We start from the raw sequence: 19,987 nt of genomic DNA on the forward strand, positions 1-19,987 counted from the left end.
GCTTCATGTCACACACATCTCTACTGGCTTCATGTCACACACATCTCTACTGGCTTCATGTCACACACATCTCTACTGGCTTCATGTCACACACATCTCTGTCTGGCTTCATGTCACACACATCTCTACTGGCTTCATGTCACACACATCTCTACTGGCTTCATGTCACACACATCTCTACTGGCTTCATTTCACACACATCTCTGTCTGGCTTCATGTCACACACATCTCTACTGGCTTCATGTCACACACATCTCTGTCTGGCTTCATGTCACACACATCTCTGTCTGGCTTCATGTCACACACATCTCTGTCTGGCTTCATGTTACACACATCTCTGTCTGGCTTCATGTCACACACATCTCTACTGGCTTCATGTCACACACATCTCTACTGGCTTCATGTCACACACATCTCTACTGGCTTCATGTCACACACATCTCTGTCAGGCTTCATGTCACACACATATCTGTCTGGCTTCATGTCACACACATCTCTGTCTGGCTTCATGTCACACACATCTCTACTGGCTTCATGTCACACACATCTCTACTGGCTTCATGTCACACACATCTCTGTCAGGCTTCATGTCACACACATCTCTAGTGGCTTCATGTCACACACATCTCTACTGGCTTCATGTCACACACATCTCTACTGGCTTCATGTCACACACATCTCTGTCAGGCTTCATGTCACACACATCTCTAGTGGCTTCATGTCACACACATCTCTACTGGCTTCATGTCACACACATCTCTGTCTGGCTTCATGTCACACACATCTCTGTCTGGCTTCATGTCACACACATCTCTACTGGCTTCATGTCACACACATCTCCCACTGGCTTCATGTCACACACATCTCTACTGGCTTCATGTCACACACATCTCTACTGGCTTCATGTCACACACATCTCTACTGGCTTCATGTCACACACATCTCTGTCTGGCTTCATGTCACACACATCTCTACTGGCTTCATGTCACACACATCTCTACTGGCTTCATGTCACACACATCTCTACTGGCTTCATTTCACACACATCTCTGTCTGGCTTCATGTCACACACATCTCTACTGGCTTCATGTCACACACATCTCTGTCTGGCTTCATGTCACACACATCTCTGTCTGGCTTCATGTCACACACATCTCTGTCTGGCTTCATGTTACACACATCTCTGTCTGGCTTCATGTCACACACATCTCTACTGGCTTCATGTCACACACATCTCTACTGGCTTCATGTCACACACATCTCTACTGGCTTCATGTCACACACATCTCTGTCAGGCTTCATGTCACACACATATCTGTCTGGCTTCATGTCACACACATCTCTACTGACTTCATGTCACACACATCTCTGTCTGGCTTCATGTCACACACATCTCTACTGGCTTCATGTCACACACATCTCTACTGGCTTCATGTCACACACATCTCTGTCTGGCTTCATGTCACACACATCTCTACTGGCTTCATGTCACACACATCTCTACTGGCTTCATGTCACACACATCTCTGTCAGGCTTCATGTCACACACATCTCCGTCTGGCTTCATGTCACACACATCTCTGTCTGGCTTCATGTCACACACATCTCTACTGGCTTCATGTCACACACATCTCTACTGGCTTCATGTCACACACATCTCTGTCTGGTTTCATGTCACACACATCTCTACTGGCTTCATGTCACACACATCTCTACTGGCTTCATGTCACACACATCTCTACTGGCTTCATGTCACACACATCTCTACTGGCTTCATGTCACACACATCTCTACTGGCTTCATGTCACACACATCTCTGTCTGGCTTCATGTCACACACATCTCTGTCAGGCTTCATGTCACACACATCTCTACTGGCTTCATGTCACACACATCTCTACTGGCTTCATGTCACACACATCTCTACTGGCTTCATGTCACACACATCTCTACTGGCTTCATGTCACACACATCTCTGTCTGGCTTCATGTCACACACATCTCTGTCTGGCTTCATGTCACACACATCTCTACTGGCTTCATGTCACACACATCTCTACTGGCTTCATGTCACACACATCTCTGTCTGGCTTCATGTCACACACATCTCTACTGGCTTCATGTCACACACATCTCTGTCTGGCTTCATGTCACACACATCTCTACTGGCTTCATGTCACACACATCTCTGTCTGGCTTCATGTCACACACATCTCTTCTGGCTTCATGTCACACACATCTCTACTGGCTTCATGTCACACACATCTCTGTCAGGCTTCATGTCACACACATCTCTGTCTGGCTTCATGTCACACACATCTCTACTGGCTTCATGTCACACACATCTCTACTGGCTTCATGTCACACACATCTCTGTCAGGCTTCATGTCACACACATCTCTGTCTGGCTTCATGTCACACACATCTCTACTGGCTTCATGTCACACACATCTCTTCTGGCTTCATGTCACACACATCTCTACTGGCTTCATGTCACACACATCTCTGTCAGGCTTCATGTCACACACATCTCTGTCTGGCTTCATGTCACACACATCTCTGTCTGGCTTCATGTCACACACATCTCTACTGGCTTCATGTCACACACATCTCTTCTGGCTTCATGTCACACACATCTCTGTCAGGCTTCATGTCACACACATCTCTACTGGCTTCATTTCACACACATCTCTGTCTGGCTTCATGTCACACACATCTCTACTGGCTTCATGTCACACACATCTCTGTCTGGCTTCATGTCACACACATCTCTACTGGCTTCATGTCACACACATCTCTACTGGCTTAATGTCACACACATCTCTACTGGCTTCATGTCACACACATCTCTGTCAGGCTTCATGTCACACACATCTCTACTGGCTTCATGTCACACACATCTCTGTCTGGCTTCATGTCACACACATCTCTGTCTGGCTTCATGTCACACACATCTCTGTCTGGCTTCATGTCACACACATCTCTGTCTGGCTTCATGTCACACACATCTCTACTGGCTTCATGTCACACACATCTCTGTCTGGCTTCATGTCACACACATCTCTGTCTGGCTTCATGTCACACACATCTCTACTGGCTTCATGTCACACACATCTCTGTCTGGCTTCATGTCACACACATCTCTACTGGCTTCATGTCACACACATCTCTGTCTGGCTTCATGTCACACACATCTCTACTGGCTTCATGTCACACACATCTCTACTGGCTTCATGTCACACACATCTCTACTGGCTTCATGTCACACACATCTCTGTCAGGCTTCATGTCACACACATCTCTGTCAGGCTTCATGTCACACACATCTCTGTCTGGCTTCATGTCACACACATCTCTACTGGCTTCATGTCACACACATCTCTACTGGCTTCATGTCACACACATCTCTGTCTGGCTTCATGTCACACACATCTCTACTGGCTTCATGTCACACACATCTCTACTGGCTTCATGTCACACACATCTCTACTGGCTTCATGTCACACACATCTCTATTGGCTTCATGTCACACACATCTCTGTCTGGCTTCATGTCACACACATCTCTACTGGCTTCATGTCACACACATCTCTGTCTGGCTTCATGTCACACACATCTCTACTGGCTTCATGTCACACACATCTCTACTGGCTTCATGTCACACACATCTCTGTCAGGCTTCATGTCACACACATATCTGTCTGGCTTCATGTCACACACATCTCTACTGACTTCATGTCACACACATCTCTGTCTGGCTTCATGTCACACACATCTCTACTGGCTTCATGTCACACACATCTCTGTCTGGCTTCATGTCACACACATCTCTACTGGCTTCATGTCACACACATCTCTACTGGCTTCATGTCACACACATCTCTGTCAGGCTTCATGTCACACACATCTCCGTCTGGCTTCATGTCACACACATCTCTGTCTGGCTTCATGTCACACACATCTCTACTGGCTTCATGTCACACACATCTCTACTGGCTTCATGTCACACACATCTCTGTCTGGTTTCATGTCACACACATCTCTACTGGCTTCATGTCACACACATCTCTACTGGCTTCATGTCACACACATCTCTACTGGCTTCATGTCACACACATCTCTACTGGCTTCATGTCACACACATCTCTACTGGCTTCATGTCACACACATCTCTGTCTGGCTTCATGTCACACACATCTCTGTCAGGCTTCATGTCACACACATCTCTACTGGCTTCATGTCACACACATCTCTACTGGCTTCATGTCACACACATCTCTACTGGCTTCATGTCACACACATCTCTACTGGCTTCATGTCACACACATCTCTGTCTGGCTTCATGTCACACACATCTCTGTCTGGCTTCATGTCACACACATCTCTACTGGCTTCATGTCACACACATCTCTACTGGCTTCATGTCACACACATCTCTGTCTGGCTTCATGTCACACACATCTCTACTGGCTTCATGTCACACACATCTCTGTCTGGCTTCATGTCACACACATCTCTACTGGCTTCATGTCACACACATCTCTGTCTGGCTTCATGTCACACACATCTCTTCTGGCTTCATGTCACACACATCTCTACTGGCTTCATGTCACACACATCTCTGTCAGGCTTCATGTCACACACATCTCTGTCTGGCTTCATGTCACACACATCTCTACTGGCTTCATGTCACACACATCTCTTCTGGCTTCATGTCACACACATCTCTACTGGCTTCATGTCACACACATCTCTGTCAGGCTTCATGTCACACACATCTCTGTCAGGCTTCATGTCACACACATCTCTGTCTGGCTTCATGTCACACACATCTCTTCTGGCTTCATGTCACACACATCTCTGTCAGGCTTCATGTCACACACATCTCTTCTGGCTTCATGTCACACACATCTCTGTCAGGCTTCATGTCACACACATCTCTTCTGGCTTCATGTCACACACATCTCTGTCAGGCTTCATGTCACACACATCTCTGTCTGGCTTCATGTCACACACATCTCTACTGGCTTCATGTCACACACATCTCTGTCAGGCTTCATGTCACACACATCTCTACTGGCTTCATGTCACACACATCTCTGTCAGGCTTCATGTCACACACATCTCTACTGGCTTCATGTCACACACATCTCTGTCAGGCTTCATGTCACACACATCTCTACTGGCTTCATGTCACACACATCTCTACTGGCTTCATGTCACACACATCTCTCTCTGGCTTCATGTCACACACATCTCTACTGGCTTCATGTCACACACATCTCTACTGGCTTCATGTCACACACATCTCTCTCTGGCTTCATGTCACACACATCTCTACTGGCTTCATGTCACACACATCTCTACTGGCTTCATGTCACACACATCTCTACTGGCTTCATGTCACACACATCTCTACTGGCTTCATGTCACACACATCTCTACTGGCTTCATGTCACACACATCTCTACTGGCTTCATGTCACACACATCTCTACTGGCTTCATGTCACACACATCTCTGTCTGGCTTCATGTCACACACATCTCTACTGGCTTCATGTCACACACATCTCCCACTGGCTTCATGTCACACACATCTCTACTGGCTTCATGTCACACACATCTCTACTGGCTTCATGTCACACACATCTCCCACTGGCTTCATGTCACACACATCTCTACTGGCTTCATGTCACACACATCTCTACTGGCTTCATGTCACACACATCTCTACTGGCTTCATGTCACACACATCTCTACTGGCTTCATGTCACACACATCTCTGTCTGGCTTCATGTCACACACATCTCTACTGGCTTCATGTCACACACATCTCTACTGGCTTCATGTCACACACATCTCTACTGGCTTCATGTCACACACATCTCTACTGGCTTCATGTCACACACATCTCTACTGGCTTCATGTCACACACATCTCTGTCTGGCTTCATGTCACACACATCTCTGTCTGGCTTCATGTCACACACATCTCTACTGGCTTCATGTCACACACATCTCTACTGGCTTCATGTCACACACATCTCTACTGTCTTCATGTCACACACATCTCTGTCTGGCTTCATGTCACACACATCTCTGTCTGGCTTCATGTCACACACATCTCTACTGGCTTCATGTCACACACATCTCTACTGGCTTCATGTCACACACATCTCTTCTGGCTTCATGTCACACACATCTCTGTCTGGCTTCATGTCACACACATCTCTACTGGCTTCATGTCACACACATCTCCCACTGGCATCATGTCACACACATCTCTGTCTGGCTTCATGTCACACACATCTCTGTCTGGCTTCATGTCACACACATCTCTACTGGCTTCATGTCACACACATCTCTACTGGCTTCATGTCACACACATCTCTACTGGCTTCATGTCACACACATCTCTACTGTCTTCATGTCACACACATCTCTGTCTGGCTTCATGTCACACACATCTCTACTGGCTTCATGTCACACACATCTCTGTCAGGCTTCATGTCACACACATCTCTGTCTGGCTTCATGTCACACACATCTCTACTGGCTTCATGTCACACACATCTCTACTGTCTTCATGTCACACACATCTCTGTCTGGCTTCATGTCACACACATCTCTACTGGCTTCATGTCACACACATCTCTGTCAGGCTTCATGTCACACACATCTCTGTCTGGCTTCATGTCACACACATCTCTACTGGCTTCATGTCACACACATCTCTACTGGCTTCATGTCACACACATCTCTATCTGGCTTCATGTCACACACATCTCTACTGGCTTCATGTCACACACATCTCTGTCTGGCTTCATGTCACACACATCTCTGCTGGCTTCATGTCACACACATCTCTGTCTGGCTTCATGTCACACACATCTCTACTGGCTTCATGTCACACACATCTCTACTGGCTTCATGTCACACACATCTCTGTCTGGTTTCATTTCACACACATCTCTACTGGCTTCATGTCACACACATCTCTACTGGCTTCATGTCACACACATCTCTGTCAGGCTTCATGTCACACACATCTCTGTCTGGCTTCATGTCACACACATCTCTACTGGCTTCATGTCACACACATCTCTAGTGGCTTCATGTCACACACATCTCTACTGGCTTCATGTCACACACATCTCTAGTGGCTTCATGTCACACACATCTCTACTTGCTTCATGTCACACACATCTCTACTTGCTTCATGTCACACACATCTCTACAGGCTTCATGTCACACACATCTCTACTTGCTTCATGTCACACACATCTCTACTGGCTTCATGTCACACACATCTCTGTCTGGCTTCATGTCACACACATCTCTACTGGCTTCATGTCACACACATCTCTGTCTGGCTTCATGTCACACACATCTCTGTCTGGCTTCATGTCACACACATCTCTACTGGCTTCATGTCACACACATCTCTGTCAGGCTTCATGTCACACACATCTCTGTCTGGCTTCATGTCACACACATCTCTACTGGCTTCATGTCACACACATCTCTACTGGCTTCATGTCACACACATCTCTGTCAGGCTTCATGTCACACACATCTCTGTCTGGCTTCATGTCACACACATCTCTACTGGCTTCATGTCACACACATCTCTACTGGCTTCATGTCACACACATCTCTACTGGCTTCATGTCACACACATCTCTGTCAGGCTTCATGTCACACACATCTCTGTCTGGCTTCATGTCACACACATCTCTACTGGCTTCATGTCACACACATCTCTAGTGGCTTCATGTCACACACATCTCTACTGGCTTCATGTCACACACATCTCTACTGGCTTCATGTCACACACATCTCTGTCTGGCTTCATGTCACACACATCTCTACTGGCTTCATGTCACACACATCTCTACTGGCTTCATGTCACACACATCTCTACTGGCTTCATGTCACACACATCTCTACTGGCTTCATGTCACACACATCTCTACTGGCTTCATGTCACACACATCTCTGTCAGGCTTCATGTCACACACATCTCTGTCTGGCTTCATGTCACACACATCTCTACTGGCTTCATGTCACACACATCTCTACTGGCTTCATGTCACACACATCTCTACTGGCTTCATGTCACACACATCTCTGTCTGGCTTCATGTCACACACATCTCTGTCTGGCTTCATGTCACACACATCTCTACTGGCTTCATGTCACACACATCTCTACTGGCTTCATGTCACACACATCTCTGTCTGGCTTCATGTCACACACATCTCTACTGGCTTCATGTCACACACATCTCTACTGGCTTCATGTCACACACATCTCTACTGGCTTCATGTCACACACATCTCTACTGGCTTCATGTCACACACATCTCTACTGGCTTCATGTCACACACATCTCTGTCTGGCTTCATGTCACACACATCTCTGTCTGGCTTCATGTCACACACATCTCTACTGACTTCATGTCACACACATCTCTACTGGCTTCATGTCACACACATCTCTGTCTGGCTTCATGTCACACACATCTCTACTGGCTTCATGTCACACACATCTCTACTGGCTTCATGTCACACACATCTCTGTCTGGCTTCATGTCACACACATCTCTACTGGCTTCATGTCACACACATCTCTGTCTGGCTTCATGTCACACACATCTCTACTGGCTTCATGTCACACACATCTCTACTGGCTTCATGTCACACACATCTCTACTGGCTTCATGTCACACACATCTCTGTCTGGCTTCATGTCACACACATCTCTACTGGCTTCATGTCACACACATCTCTACTGGCTTCATGTCACACACATCTCTGTCTGGCTTCATGTCACACACATCTCTGTCAGGCTTCATGTCACACACATTTCTGTCTGGCTTCATGTCACACACATCTCTACTGGCTTCATGTCACACACATCTCTACTGGCTTCATGTCACACACATCTCTACTGGCTTCATGTCACACACATCTCTACTGGCTTCATGTCACACACATCTCTACTGGCTTCATGTCACACACATCTCTACTGGCTTCATGTCACACACATCTCTGTCTGGCTTCATGTCACACACATCTCTGTCTGGCTTCATGTCACACACATCTCTACTGGCTTCATGTCACACACATCTCTGTCTGGCTTCATGTCACACACATCTCTACTGGCTTCATGTCACACACATCTCTACTGGCTTCATGTCACACACATCTCTTCTGGCTTCATGTCACACACATCTCTGTCTGGCTTCATGTCACACACATCTCTACTGGCTTCATGTCACACACATCTCCCACTGGCATCATGTCACACACATCTCTGTCTGGCTTCATGTCACACACATCTCTGTCTGGCTTCATGTCACACACATCTCTACTGGCTTCATGTCACACACATCTCTACTGGCTTCATGTCACACACATCTCTACTGGCTTCATGTCACACACATCTCTACTGTCTTCATGTCACACACATCTCTGTCTGGCTTCATGTCACACACATCTCTACTGGCTTCATGTCACACACATCTCTGTCAGGCTTCATGTCACACACATCTCTGTCTGGCTTCATGTCACACACATCTCTACTGGCTTCATGTCACACACATCTCTACTGTCTTCATGTCACACACATCTCTGTCTGGCTTCATGTCACACACATCTCTACTGGCTTCATGTCACACACATCTCTGTCAGGCTTCATGTCACACACATCTCTGTCTGGCTTCATGTCACACACATCTCTACTGGCTTCATGTCACACACATCTCTGTCTGGCTTCATGTCACACACATCTCTACTGGCTTCATGTCACACACATCTCTATCTGGCTTCATGTCACACACATCTCTACTGGCTTCATGTCACACACATCTCTGTCTGGCTTCATGTCACACACATCTCTGCTGGCTTCATGTCACACACATCTCTGTCTGGCTTCATGTCACACACATCTCTACTGGCTTCATGTCACACACATCTCTGTCTGGCTTCATGTCACACACATCTCTACTGGCTTCATGTCACACACATCTCCCACTGGCTTCATGTCACACACATCTCTACTGGCTTCATGTCACACACATCTCCCACTGGCTTCATGTCACACACATCTCTACTGGCTTCATGTCACACACATCTCTACTGGCTTCATGTCACACACATCTCTACTGGCTTCATGTCACACACATCTCTACTGGCTTCATGTCACACACATCTCTGTCTGGCTTCATGTCACACACATCTCTACTGGCTTCATGTCACACACATCTCTACTGGCTTCATGTCACACACATCTCTACTGGCTTCATGTCACACACATCTCTACTGGCTTCATGTCACACACATCTCTGTCTGGTTTCATTTCACACACATCTCTACTGGCTTCATGTCACACACATCTCTACTGGCTTCATGTCACACACATCTCTGTCAGGCTTCATGTCACACACATCTCTGTCTGGCTTCATGTCACACACATCTCTACTGGCTTCATGTCACACACATCTCTAGTGGCTTCATGTCACACACATCTCTACTGGCTTCATGTCACACACATCTCTAGTGGCTTCATGTCACACACATCTCTACTTGCTTCATGTCACACACATCTCTACTTGCTTCATGTCACACACATCTCTACAGGCTTCATGTCACACACATCTCTACTTGCTTCATGTCACACACATCTCTGTCTGGCTTCATGTCACACACATCTCTACTGGCTTCATGTCACACACATCTCTGTCTGGCTTCATGTCACACACATCTCTGTCTGGCTTCATGTCACACACATCTCTACTGGCTTCATGTCACACACATCTCTGTCAGGCTTCATGTCACACACATCTCTGTCTGGCTTCATGTCACACACATCTCTACTGGCTTCATGTCACACACATCTCTACTGGCTTCATGTCACACACATCTCTGTCAGGCTTCATGTCACACACATCTCTGTCTGGCTTCATGTCACACACATCTCTACTGGCTTCATGTCACACACATCTCTACTGGCTTCATGTCACACACATCTCTACTGGCTTCATGTCACACACATCTCTGTCAGGCTTCATGTCACACACATCTCTGTCTGGCTTCATGTCACACACATCTCTACTGGCTTCATGTCACACACATCTCTAGTGGCTTCATGTCACACACATCTCTACTGGCTTCATGTCACACACATCTCTACTGGCTTCATGTCACACACATCTCTGTCTGGCTTCATGTCACACACATCTCTACTGGCTTCATGTCACACACATCTCTACTGGCTTCATGTCACACACATCTCTACTGGCTTCATGTCACACACATCTCTACTGGCTTCATGTCACACACATCTCTACTGGCTTCATGTCACACACATCTCTGTCAGGCTTCATGTCACACACATCTCTGTCTGGCTTCATGTCACACACATCTCTACTGGCTTCATGTCACACACATCTCTACTGGCTTCATGTCACACACATCTCTACTGGCTTCATGTCACACACATCTCTGTCTGGCTTCATGTCACACACATCTCTACTGGCTTCATGTCACACACATCTCTACTGGCTTCATGTCACACACATCTCTGTCTGGCTTCATGTCACACACATCTCTACTGGCTTCATGTCACACACATCTCTACTGGCTTCATGTCACACACATCTCTACTGGCTTCATGTCACACACATCTCTACTGGCTTCATGTCACACACATCTCTACTGGCTTCATGTCACACACATCTCTGTCTGGCTTCATGTCACACACATCTCTGTCTGGCTTCATGTCACACACATCTCTACTGACTTCATGTCACACACATCTCTACTGGCTTCATGTCACACACATCTCTGTCTGGCTTCATGTCACACACATCTCTACTGGCTTCATGTCACACACATCTCTACTGGCTTCATGTCACACACATCTCTGTCTGGCTTCATGTCACACACATCTCTACTGGCTTCATGTCACACACATCTCTGTCTGGCTTCATGTCACACACATCTCTACTGGCTTCATGTCACACACATCTCTACTGGCTTCATGTCACACACATCTCTACTGGCTTCATGTCACACACATCTCTGTCTGGCTTCATGTCACACACATCTCTACTGGCTTCATGTCACACACATCTCTACTGGCTTCATGTCACACACATCTCTGTCTGGCTTCATGTCACACACATCTCTGTCAGGCTTCATGTCACACACATTTCTGTCTGGCTTCATGTCACACACATCTCTACTGGCTTCATGTCACACACATCTCTACTGGCTTCATGTCACACACATCTCTACTGGCTTCATGTCACACACATCTCTACTGGCTTCATGTCACACACATCTCTACTGGCTTCATGTCACACACATCTCTACTGGCTTCATGTCACACACATCTCTGTCTGGCTTCATGTCACACACATCTCTACTGGCTTCATGTCACACACATCTCTACTGGCTTCATGTCACACACATCTCTACTGGCTTCATGTCACACACATCTCTACTGGCCTCATGTCACACACATCTCTACTGGCTTCATGTCACACACATCTCTACAGGCTTCATGTCACACACATCTCTGTCTGGCTTCATGTCACACACATCTCTAGTGGCTTCATGTCACACACATCTCTACAGGCTTCATGTCACACACATATCTGTCTGGCTTCATGTCACACACATCTCTGTCTGGCTTCATGTCACACACATCTCTAGTGGCTTCATGTCACACACATCTCTACAGGCTTCATGTCACACACATATCTGTCTGGCTTCATGTCACACACATCTCTACAGGCTTCATGTCACACACATATCTGTCTGGCTTCATGTCACACACATCTCTACTGGCTTCATGTCACACACATCTCTACTGGCTTCATGTCACACACATCTCTATTGGCTTCATGTCACACACATCTCTTCTGGCTTCATGTCACACACATCTCTACTGGCTTCATGTCACACACATCTCTACTGGCTTCATGTCACACACATCTCTGTCTTGCTTCATGTCACACACATCTCTACTGGCTTCATGTCACACACATCTCTAATGGCTTCATGTCACACACATCTCTAGTGGCTTCATGTCACACACATCTCTACTGGCTTCATGTCACACACATCTCTAGTGGCTTCATGTCACACACATCTCTACTGGCTTCATGTCAGACACATCTCTACTGGCTTCATGTCACACACATCTCTACTGGCTTCATGTCACACACATCTCTGTCTGGCTTCATGTCACACACATCTCTACTGGCTTCATGTCACACACATCTCTACTGGCTTCATGTCACACACATCTCTACTGGCTTCATGTCACACACATCTCTGTCTGGCTTCATGTCACACACATCTCTACAGGCTTCATGTCACACACATCTCTACTGGCTTCATGTCACACACATCTCTGTCTGGCTTCATGTCACACACATCTCTACTGGCTTCATGTCACACACATCTCTACTGGCTTCATGTCACACACATCTCTACTGGCTTCATGTCACACACATCTCTACTGGCTTCATGTCACACACATCTCTGTCTGGCTTCATGTCACACACATCTCTGTCTGGCTTCATGTCACACACATCTCTGTCAGGCTTCATGTCACACACATCTCTACTGGCTTCATGTCACACACATCTCTACTGGCTTCATGTCACACACATCTCTGTCTGGCTTCATGTCACACACATCTCTACTGGCTTCATGTCACACACATCTCTGTCTGGCTTCATGTCACACACATCTCTGTCTGGCTTCATGTCACACACATCTCTACTGGCTTCATGTCACACACATCTCTGTCTGGCTTCATGTCACACACATCTCTACTGGCTTCATGTCACACACATCTCTGTCTGGCTTCATGTCACACACATCTCTGTCTGGCTTCATGTCACACACATCTCTGTCTGGCTTCATGTCACACACATCTCTACTGGCTTCATGTCACACACATCTCTACTGGCTTCATGTCACACACATCTCTGTCTGGCTTCATGTCACACACATCTCTACTGGCTTCATGTCACACACATCTCTACTGGCTTCATGTCACACACATCTCTGTCTGGCTTCATGTCACACACATCTCTACTGGCTTCATGTCACACACATCTCTACTGGCTTCATGTCACACACATCTCTACTGGCTTCATGTCACACACATCTCTACTGGCTTCATGTCACACACATCTCTACTGGCTTCATGTCACACACATCTCTACTGGCTTCATGTCACACACATCTCTGTCTGGCTTCATGTCACACACATCTCTACTGGCTTCATGTCACACACATCTCTGTCAGGCTTCATGTCACACACATCTCTACTGGCTTCATGTCACACACATCTCTGTCTGGCTTCATGTCACACACATCTCTGTCTGGCTTCATGTCACACACATCTCTACTGGCTTCATGTCACACACATCTCTGTCAGGCTTCATGTCACACACATCTCTGTCAGGCTTCATGTCACACACATCTCTACTGGCTTCATGTCACACACATCTCTGTCTGGCTTCATGTCACACACATCTCTACTGGCTTCATGTCACACACATCTCTGTCTGGCTTCATGTCACACACATCTCTACTGGCTTCATGTCACACACATCTCTGTCTGGCTTCATGTCACACACGTTCGTCCCAAACATTGCCTGACTTCACGTGTCGTTGGATTTGGGGTTGTACCATTATGATTGATTAAACCCACAGGGTGACACCGTGTTGTCGGTGCAATCCCCACATTAATGAAAGTGGAAGAAAAATAACAGAACATTGGCAGGATATTGTGTGATTGACCCAGACCCAGAGCCGCCTGTGGTGATGAAGCACAGGGCCCGGGGGGCGAGGGACGGTTAGGGCCCGGGGGGGGGCGAGGGACGGTTAGGGCCCGGAGGGGGCGAGGGACGGTTAGGGCCCGGAGGGGGCGAGGGACGGTTAGGGCCAGAAGGAGGGCGTGATGGTAACGATGGTGAAGGAGCTGGAAACACTCTGGCAGATCGGCTGAACTTCTGTAAATAATCCAGTTAAAGCCATTTCCTCTGACAGAGTGGTACATCTTCACCATGAAACACAGCTGGTTAAATGTAAACATCTGTGTCTGCAGCCTTTCCAGCCGGCCACTGCTACCAGCCCTTTTTGAAGTATGGAAATCTGACCAGCAGCGACCGCACCTGGGCACTGGGAGCTGTGGTGGAGTTTTCCTGTGACCCGGGTTACACACTGGAACAAGGATCTGTCACCATCGAGTGCGTGGACCCCAGCAGTCCACAGTGGAACGATACGGAGCCTGCCTGCAGAGGTCTGTATCTTAGCCTCACGTGTTCTTTCACGTCATACATGACTTTTTATTTCAGGTTGGAGACATGAAGTCGTCTTGTCATGTTCTTATTCTGCTCGGTTCTGACTGGTACTGTGTGAAGGACCAGACTTTATGGAGAACGTGCTTGACGTGCACATCAGGATAAATGTTGCATTAAAGACATTTCTGTACAAAACATAATCCTGTCGGGCACAACAAGAACTAATTCAAAGGAAACATCACGACGGGTCCACAGTGTTGGACCCACATGCACGATTAAGCAATCTGGAGAATGTGAAAATGGTTTATTTTGGTGAACTGAGGGGATGGTTCCGGAAAGACCCGAAGGCGGGGTTCTCTGCAAAGATAGATGTATGAGTAATGGAAATGATGGAATAATTCTCAGGGAAGTGAAGGTGTCCTACTTGTTTCGGAGTTGCCGTGAATTCGGGTGGTGTCAGGAGGTCCGAGAGGATGGATGTTGGCAGTGGGTGCCAGTGAGGGTCCTTTCGGTGGAGGGCAGATAGGCAGCGACAAGCTGATCGGATTCGGAGGATAGCCAGTGAAGATAAAGCCAGGTTATTGGTAGGGAGTGGTTGCTGGTGATGATTGGCTGCTGGGAGGGAAATCGCAGGTAGCTCTGGAGAGTCCACAAAGGAGTGTCTCTGGAAAAAACAAGAATTTGTAAAGTCTCTAATACGTTAGAGGATACAGGAACTCGCTGGAGGGCTTAGGTTTTACCACAGAGGCTCAACGCTCAAGCGACGAAGGACTGGCAATCAGCTGCAGATATAGTGCTGGCAGAAGATCTCTAATTCTCTACAGGTGTGCAGGTCTGCACACCTGTGCTGAAAACACCCTCCAGAAAACAAACCACTGTGGAACAAACCAGGGTGGAACAAACCACTGTGGAACAAACCACTGTGGAATTAACCAGGGTGGAACAAACCACTGTGGAACAAACCAGTGTGGAACAAACCACTGTGGAACAGACCACTGTGGAACAAACAAGGGTGGAACAAACCACTGTGGAACAAACCAGGGTGGAACAAACCAGTGTGGAACAAACCACTGTGGAACAGACCACTGTGGAACAAACAAGGGTGGAACAAACCACTGTGGAACAAACCAGGGTGGAACAAACCAGGGTGGAACAAACCAGTGTGGAACAAACCAGGGTGGAACAAGCCACTGTGGAACAAACCAGTGTGGAACAAACCAGGGTGGAACAAGCCACTGTGGAACAAACCACTGTTGAACAAACCAGTGTGGAACAAACCACTGTGGAATAAACCAGGGTGGAACAAACTAGTGTGGAACAAACCACTGTGGAAAAAAACAGGGTGGAACAAACTGGTGATGAACAAACAAGTGAGGAACAAACCAGTGAGGAACAAACCAGGGTGGAACAAACCAGGGTGGAACAAACCAGTGTGGAACAAGCCAGTGTGGAACAAACAAGGGTGGAACAAACCACTGTGGAACAAACCAGGGTGGAACAAACCAGTATGGAACAAACCACTGTGGAACAGACCACTGTGGAACAAACAAGGGTGGAACAAACCACTGTGGAACAAACCAGGGTGGAACAAACCACTGTGGAACAAACCAGGGTGGAACAAACCAGTGTGGAACAAACCAGGGTGGAACAAACCAGTGTGGAACAAACCAGGGTGGAACAAGCCACTGTGGAACAAACCAGTGTGGAACAAACCAGGGTGGAACAAGCCACTGTGGAACAAACCACTGTTGAACAAACCACTGTGGAACAAACCACTGTGGAACAAACCACTGTGGAATAAACCAGGGTGGAACAAACTAGTGTGGAACAAACCACTGTGGAAAAAAAACACGGTGGAACAAGCTGGTGATGAACAAACAAGTGAGGAAAAAACCACTGTGGAACAAACCAGTGTGGAACAAACCAGGGTGGAACAAGCCACTGTAGAACAAACCAGTGTGGAACAAACCAGGGTGGAACAAACCACTGTGGAACAAACCACTGTGGAATTAACCAGGGTGGAACAAACCACTGTGGAACAAACCAGGGTGGAACAAACCAGGGTGGAACAAACCAGTGTGGAACAAGCCAGTGTGGAACAAACAAGGGTGGAACAAACCACTGTGGAACAAACCAGGGTGGAACAAACCAGTGTGGAACAAACCACTGTGGAACAGACCACTGTGGAACAAACAAGGGTGGAACAAACCACTGTGGAACAAACCAGGGTGGAACAAACCACTGTGGAACAAACCAGGGTGGAACAAACCAGTGTGGAAAAAACCAGGGTGGAACAAACCAGTGTGGAACAAACCAGGGTGGAACAAGCCACTGTGGAACAAACCAGTGTGGAGCAAACCAGGGTGGAACAAGCCACTGTGGAAAAAACCACTGTTGAACAAACCACTGTGGAACAAACCACTGTGGAACAAACCACTGTGGAATAAACCAGGGTGGAACAAACTAGTGTGGAACAAACCACTGTGGAAAAAAAACACGGTGGAACAAACTGGTGATGAACAAACAAGTGAGGAACAAACCAGTGAGGAACAAACCAGGGTGGAACAAACCAGGGTGGAACAGACCAGTGTGGAACAAGCCAGTGTGGAACAAACCGGGGTGGAACAAACCACTGTGGAACAAACCAGGGTGGAACAAACCACTGTGGAACAAACCAGTGTGGAACAAACCAGGGTGGAACAAACCAGTGTGGAACAAGCCAGTGTGGAACAAACCAGGGTGGAACAAACCAGTGTGGAACAAACCAGGGTGGAACAAACCAGTGTGGAACAAACCACTGTGGAAAAAAACAGGGTGGAGCAAACTGGTGATGAACAAACAAGTGAGGAACAAACCAGTGAGGAACAAACCAGGGTGGAACAAACCAGGGTGGAACAAACCAGTGTGGAACAAGCCAGTGTGGAACAAACAAGGGTGGAACAAACCACTGTGGAACAAACCAGGGTGGAACAAACCAGTGTGGAACAAACCACTGTGGAACAGACCACTGTGGAACAAACAAGGGTGGAACAAACCACTGTGGAACAAACCAGGGTGGAACAAACCACTGTGGAACAAACCAGGGTGGAACAAACCAGTGTGGAACAAACCACTGTGGAACAAACCAGTGTGGAACAAACCAGGGTGGAACAAGCCACTGTGGAACAAACCAGTGTGGAACAAACCAGGGTGGAACAAGCCACTGTGGAACAAACCACTGTTGAACAAACCACTGTGGAACAAACCACTGTGGAACAAACCACTGTGGAATAAACCAGGGTGGAACAAACTAGTGTGGAACAAACCACTGTGGAAAAAAAACACGGTGGAACAAACTGGTGATGAACAAACAAGTGAGGAACAAACCAGTGAGGAACAAACCAGGGTGGAACAAACCAGGGTGGAACAGACCAGTGTGGAACAAGCCAGTGTGGAACAAACCGGGGTGGAACAAACCACTGTGGAACAAACCAGGGTGGAACAAACCACTGTGGAACAAACCACTGTGGAATTAACCAGGGTGGAACAAACCACTGTGGAACAAACCAGGGTGGAACAAACCAGGGTGGAACAAACCAGTGTGGAACAAGCCAGTGTGGAACAAACAAGGGTGGAACAAACCACTGTGGAACAAACCAGGGTGGAACAAACCAGTGTGGAACAAACCACTGTGGAACAGACCACTGTGGAACAAACAAGGGTGGAACAAACCACTGTGGAACAAACCAGGGTGGAACAAACCACTGTGGAACAAACCAGGGTGGAACAAACCAGTGTGGAACAAACCAGGGTGGAACAAACCAGTGTGGAACAAACCAGGGTGGAACAAGCCACTGTGGAACAAACCAGTGTGGAACAAACCAGGGTGGAACAAGCCACTGTGGAAAAAACCACTGTTGAACAAACCACTGTGGAACAAACCAGGGTGGAACAAACCAGGGTGGAACAGACCAGTGTGGAACAAGCCAGTGTGGAACAAACCGGGGTGGAACAAACCAGGGTGGAACAAACCACTGTGGAACAAACCACTGTGGAACAAACCAGTGTGGAACAAACCAGGGTGGAACAAACCAGTGTGGAACAAGCCAGTGTGGAACAAACCAGGGTGGAACAAACCACTGTGGAACAAACCAGGGTGGAACAAACCAGTGTGGAATAAACCAGGGTGGAACAAACCACTGTGGAACAAACCACTGTGGAACAAACCAGTGTGGAACAAACATGGGTGGAACAAACCACTGTGGAATAAACCACTGTGGAACAAACCAGCGTGGAAAAAACCAGTGTGGAACAAACTACTGTGGAACAAACCAGTGTGGAACAAACCAGTGTGGAACAAACCACTGTGGAACAAACCACTGTGGAAAAAAACTAGAGTGGAACAAACCAGGGTGGAACAAACCACTGTGGAACAAACCAGTGTGGAACAAACCACTGTGGAACAAACCACTGTGGAACAAACCAGTGTGGACGAAACCAGTGTGGAACAAACCAGTGTGGAACAAACCAGGGTGGAACAAACTAGAGTGGAACAAACCAGGGTGGAACAAACCAGTGTGGAACAAACCAGGGTGGAACAAACCACTGTGGAACAAACCACTGTGGAACAAACCAGGGTGGAACAAACCAGTGTGGAACAAACCACTGTGGAACAGACCAC

At 47.4% G+C, this 19,987-nt stretch overlaps 1 protein-coding gene across 1 annotated transcript in view; it reads left to right on the forward strand.

Moving 5' to 3' along the window:
• sez6b (seizure related 6 homolog b) overlaps positions 1-19,987 on the forward strand; it is a gene marked incomplete at both ends in the record, with an annotated part of 290,853 nt that overhangs the window by 218,145 nt on the left and 52,721 nt on the right. The window contains one exon of the mRNA XM_079246643.1: positions 15,132-15,326. Coding sequence (XP_079102769.1) covers positions 15,132-15,326 — 195 coding nt within the window. The remainder of the gene's footprint in view (positions 1-15,131; positions 15,327-19,987) is intronic.

The sequence above is a fragment of the Telmatherina bonti genome, assembly GCF_933228915.1.
Source record: "Telmatherina bonti genome assembly, chromosome: 9".
Classification (NCBI taxonomy): Eukaryota; Metazoa; Chordata; class Actinopteri; order Atheriniformes; family Telmatherinidae; genus Telmatherina; species Telmatherina bonti.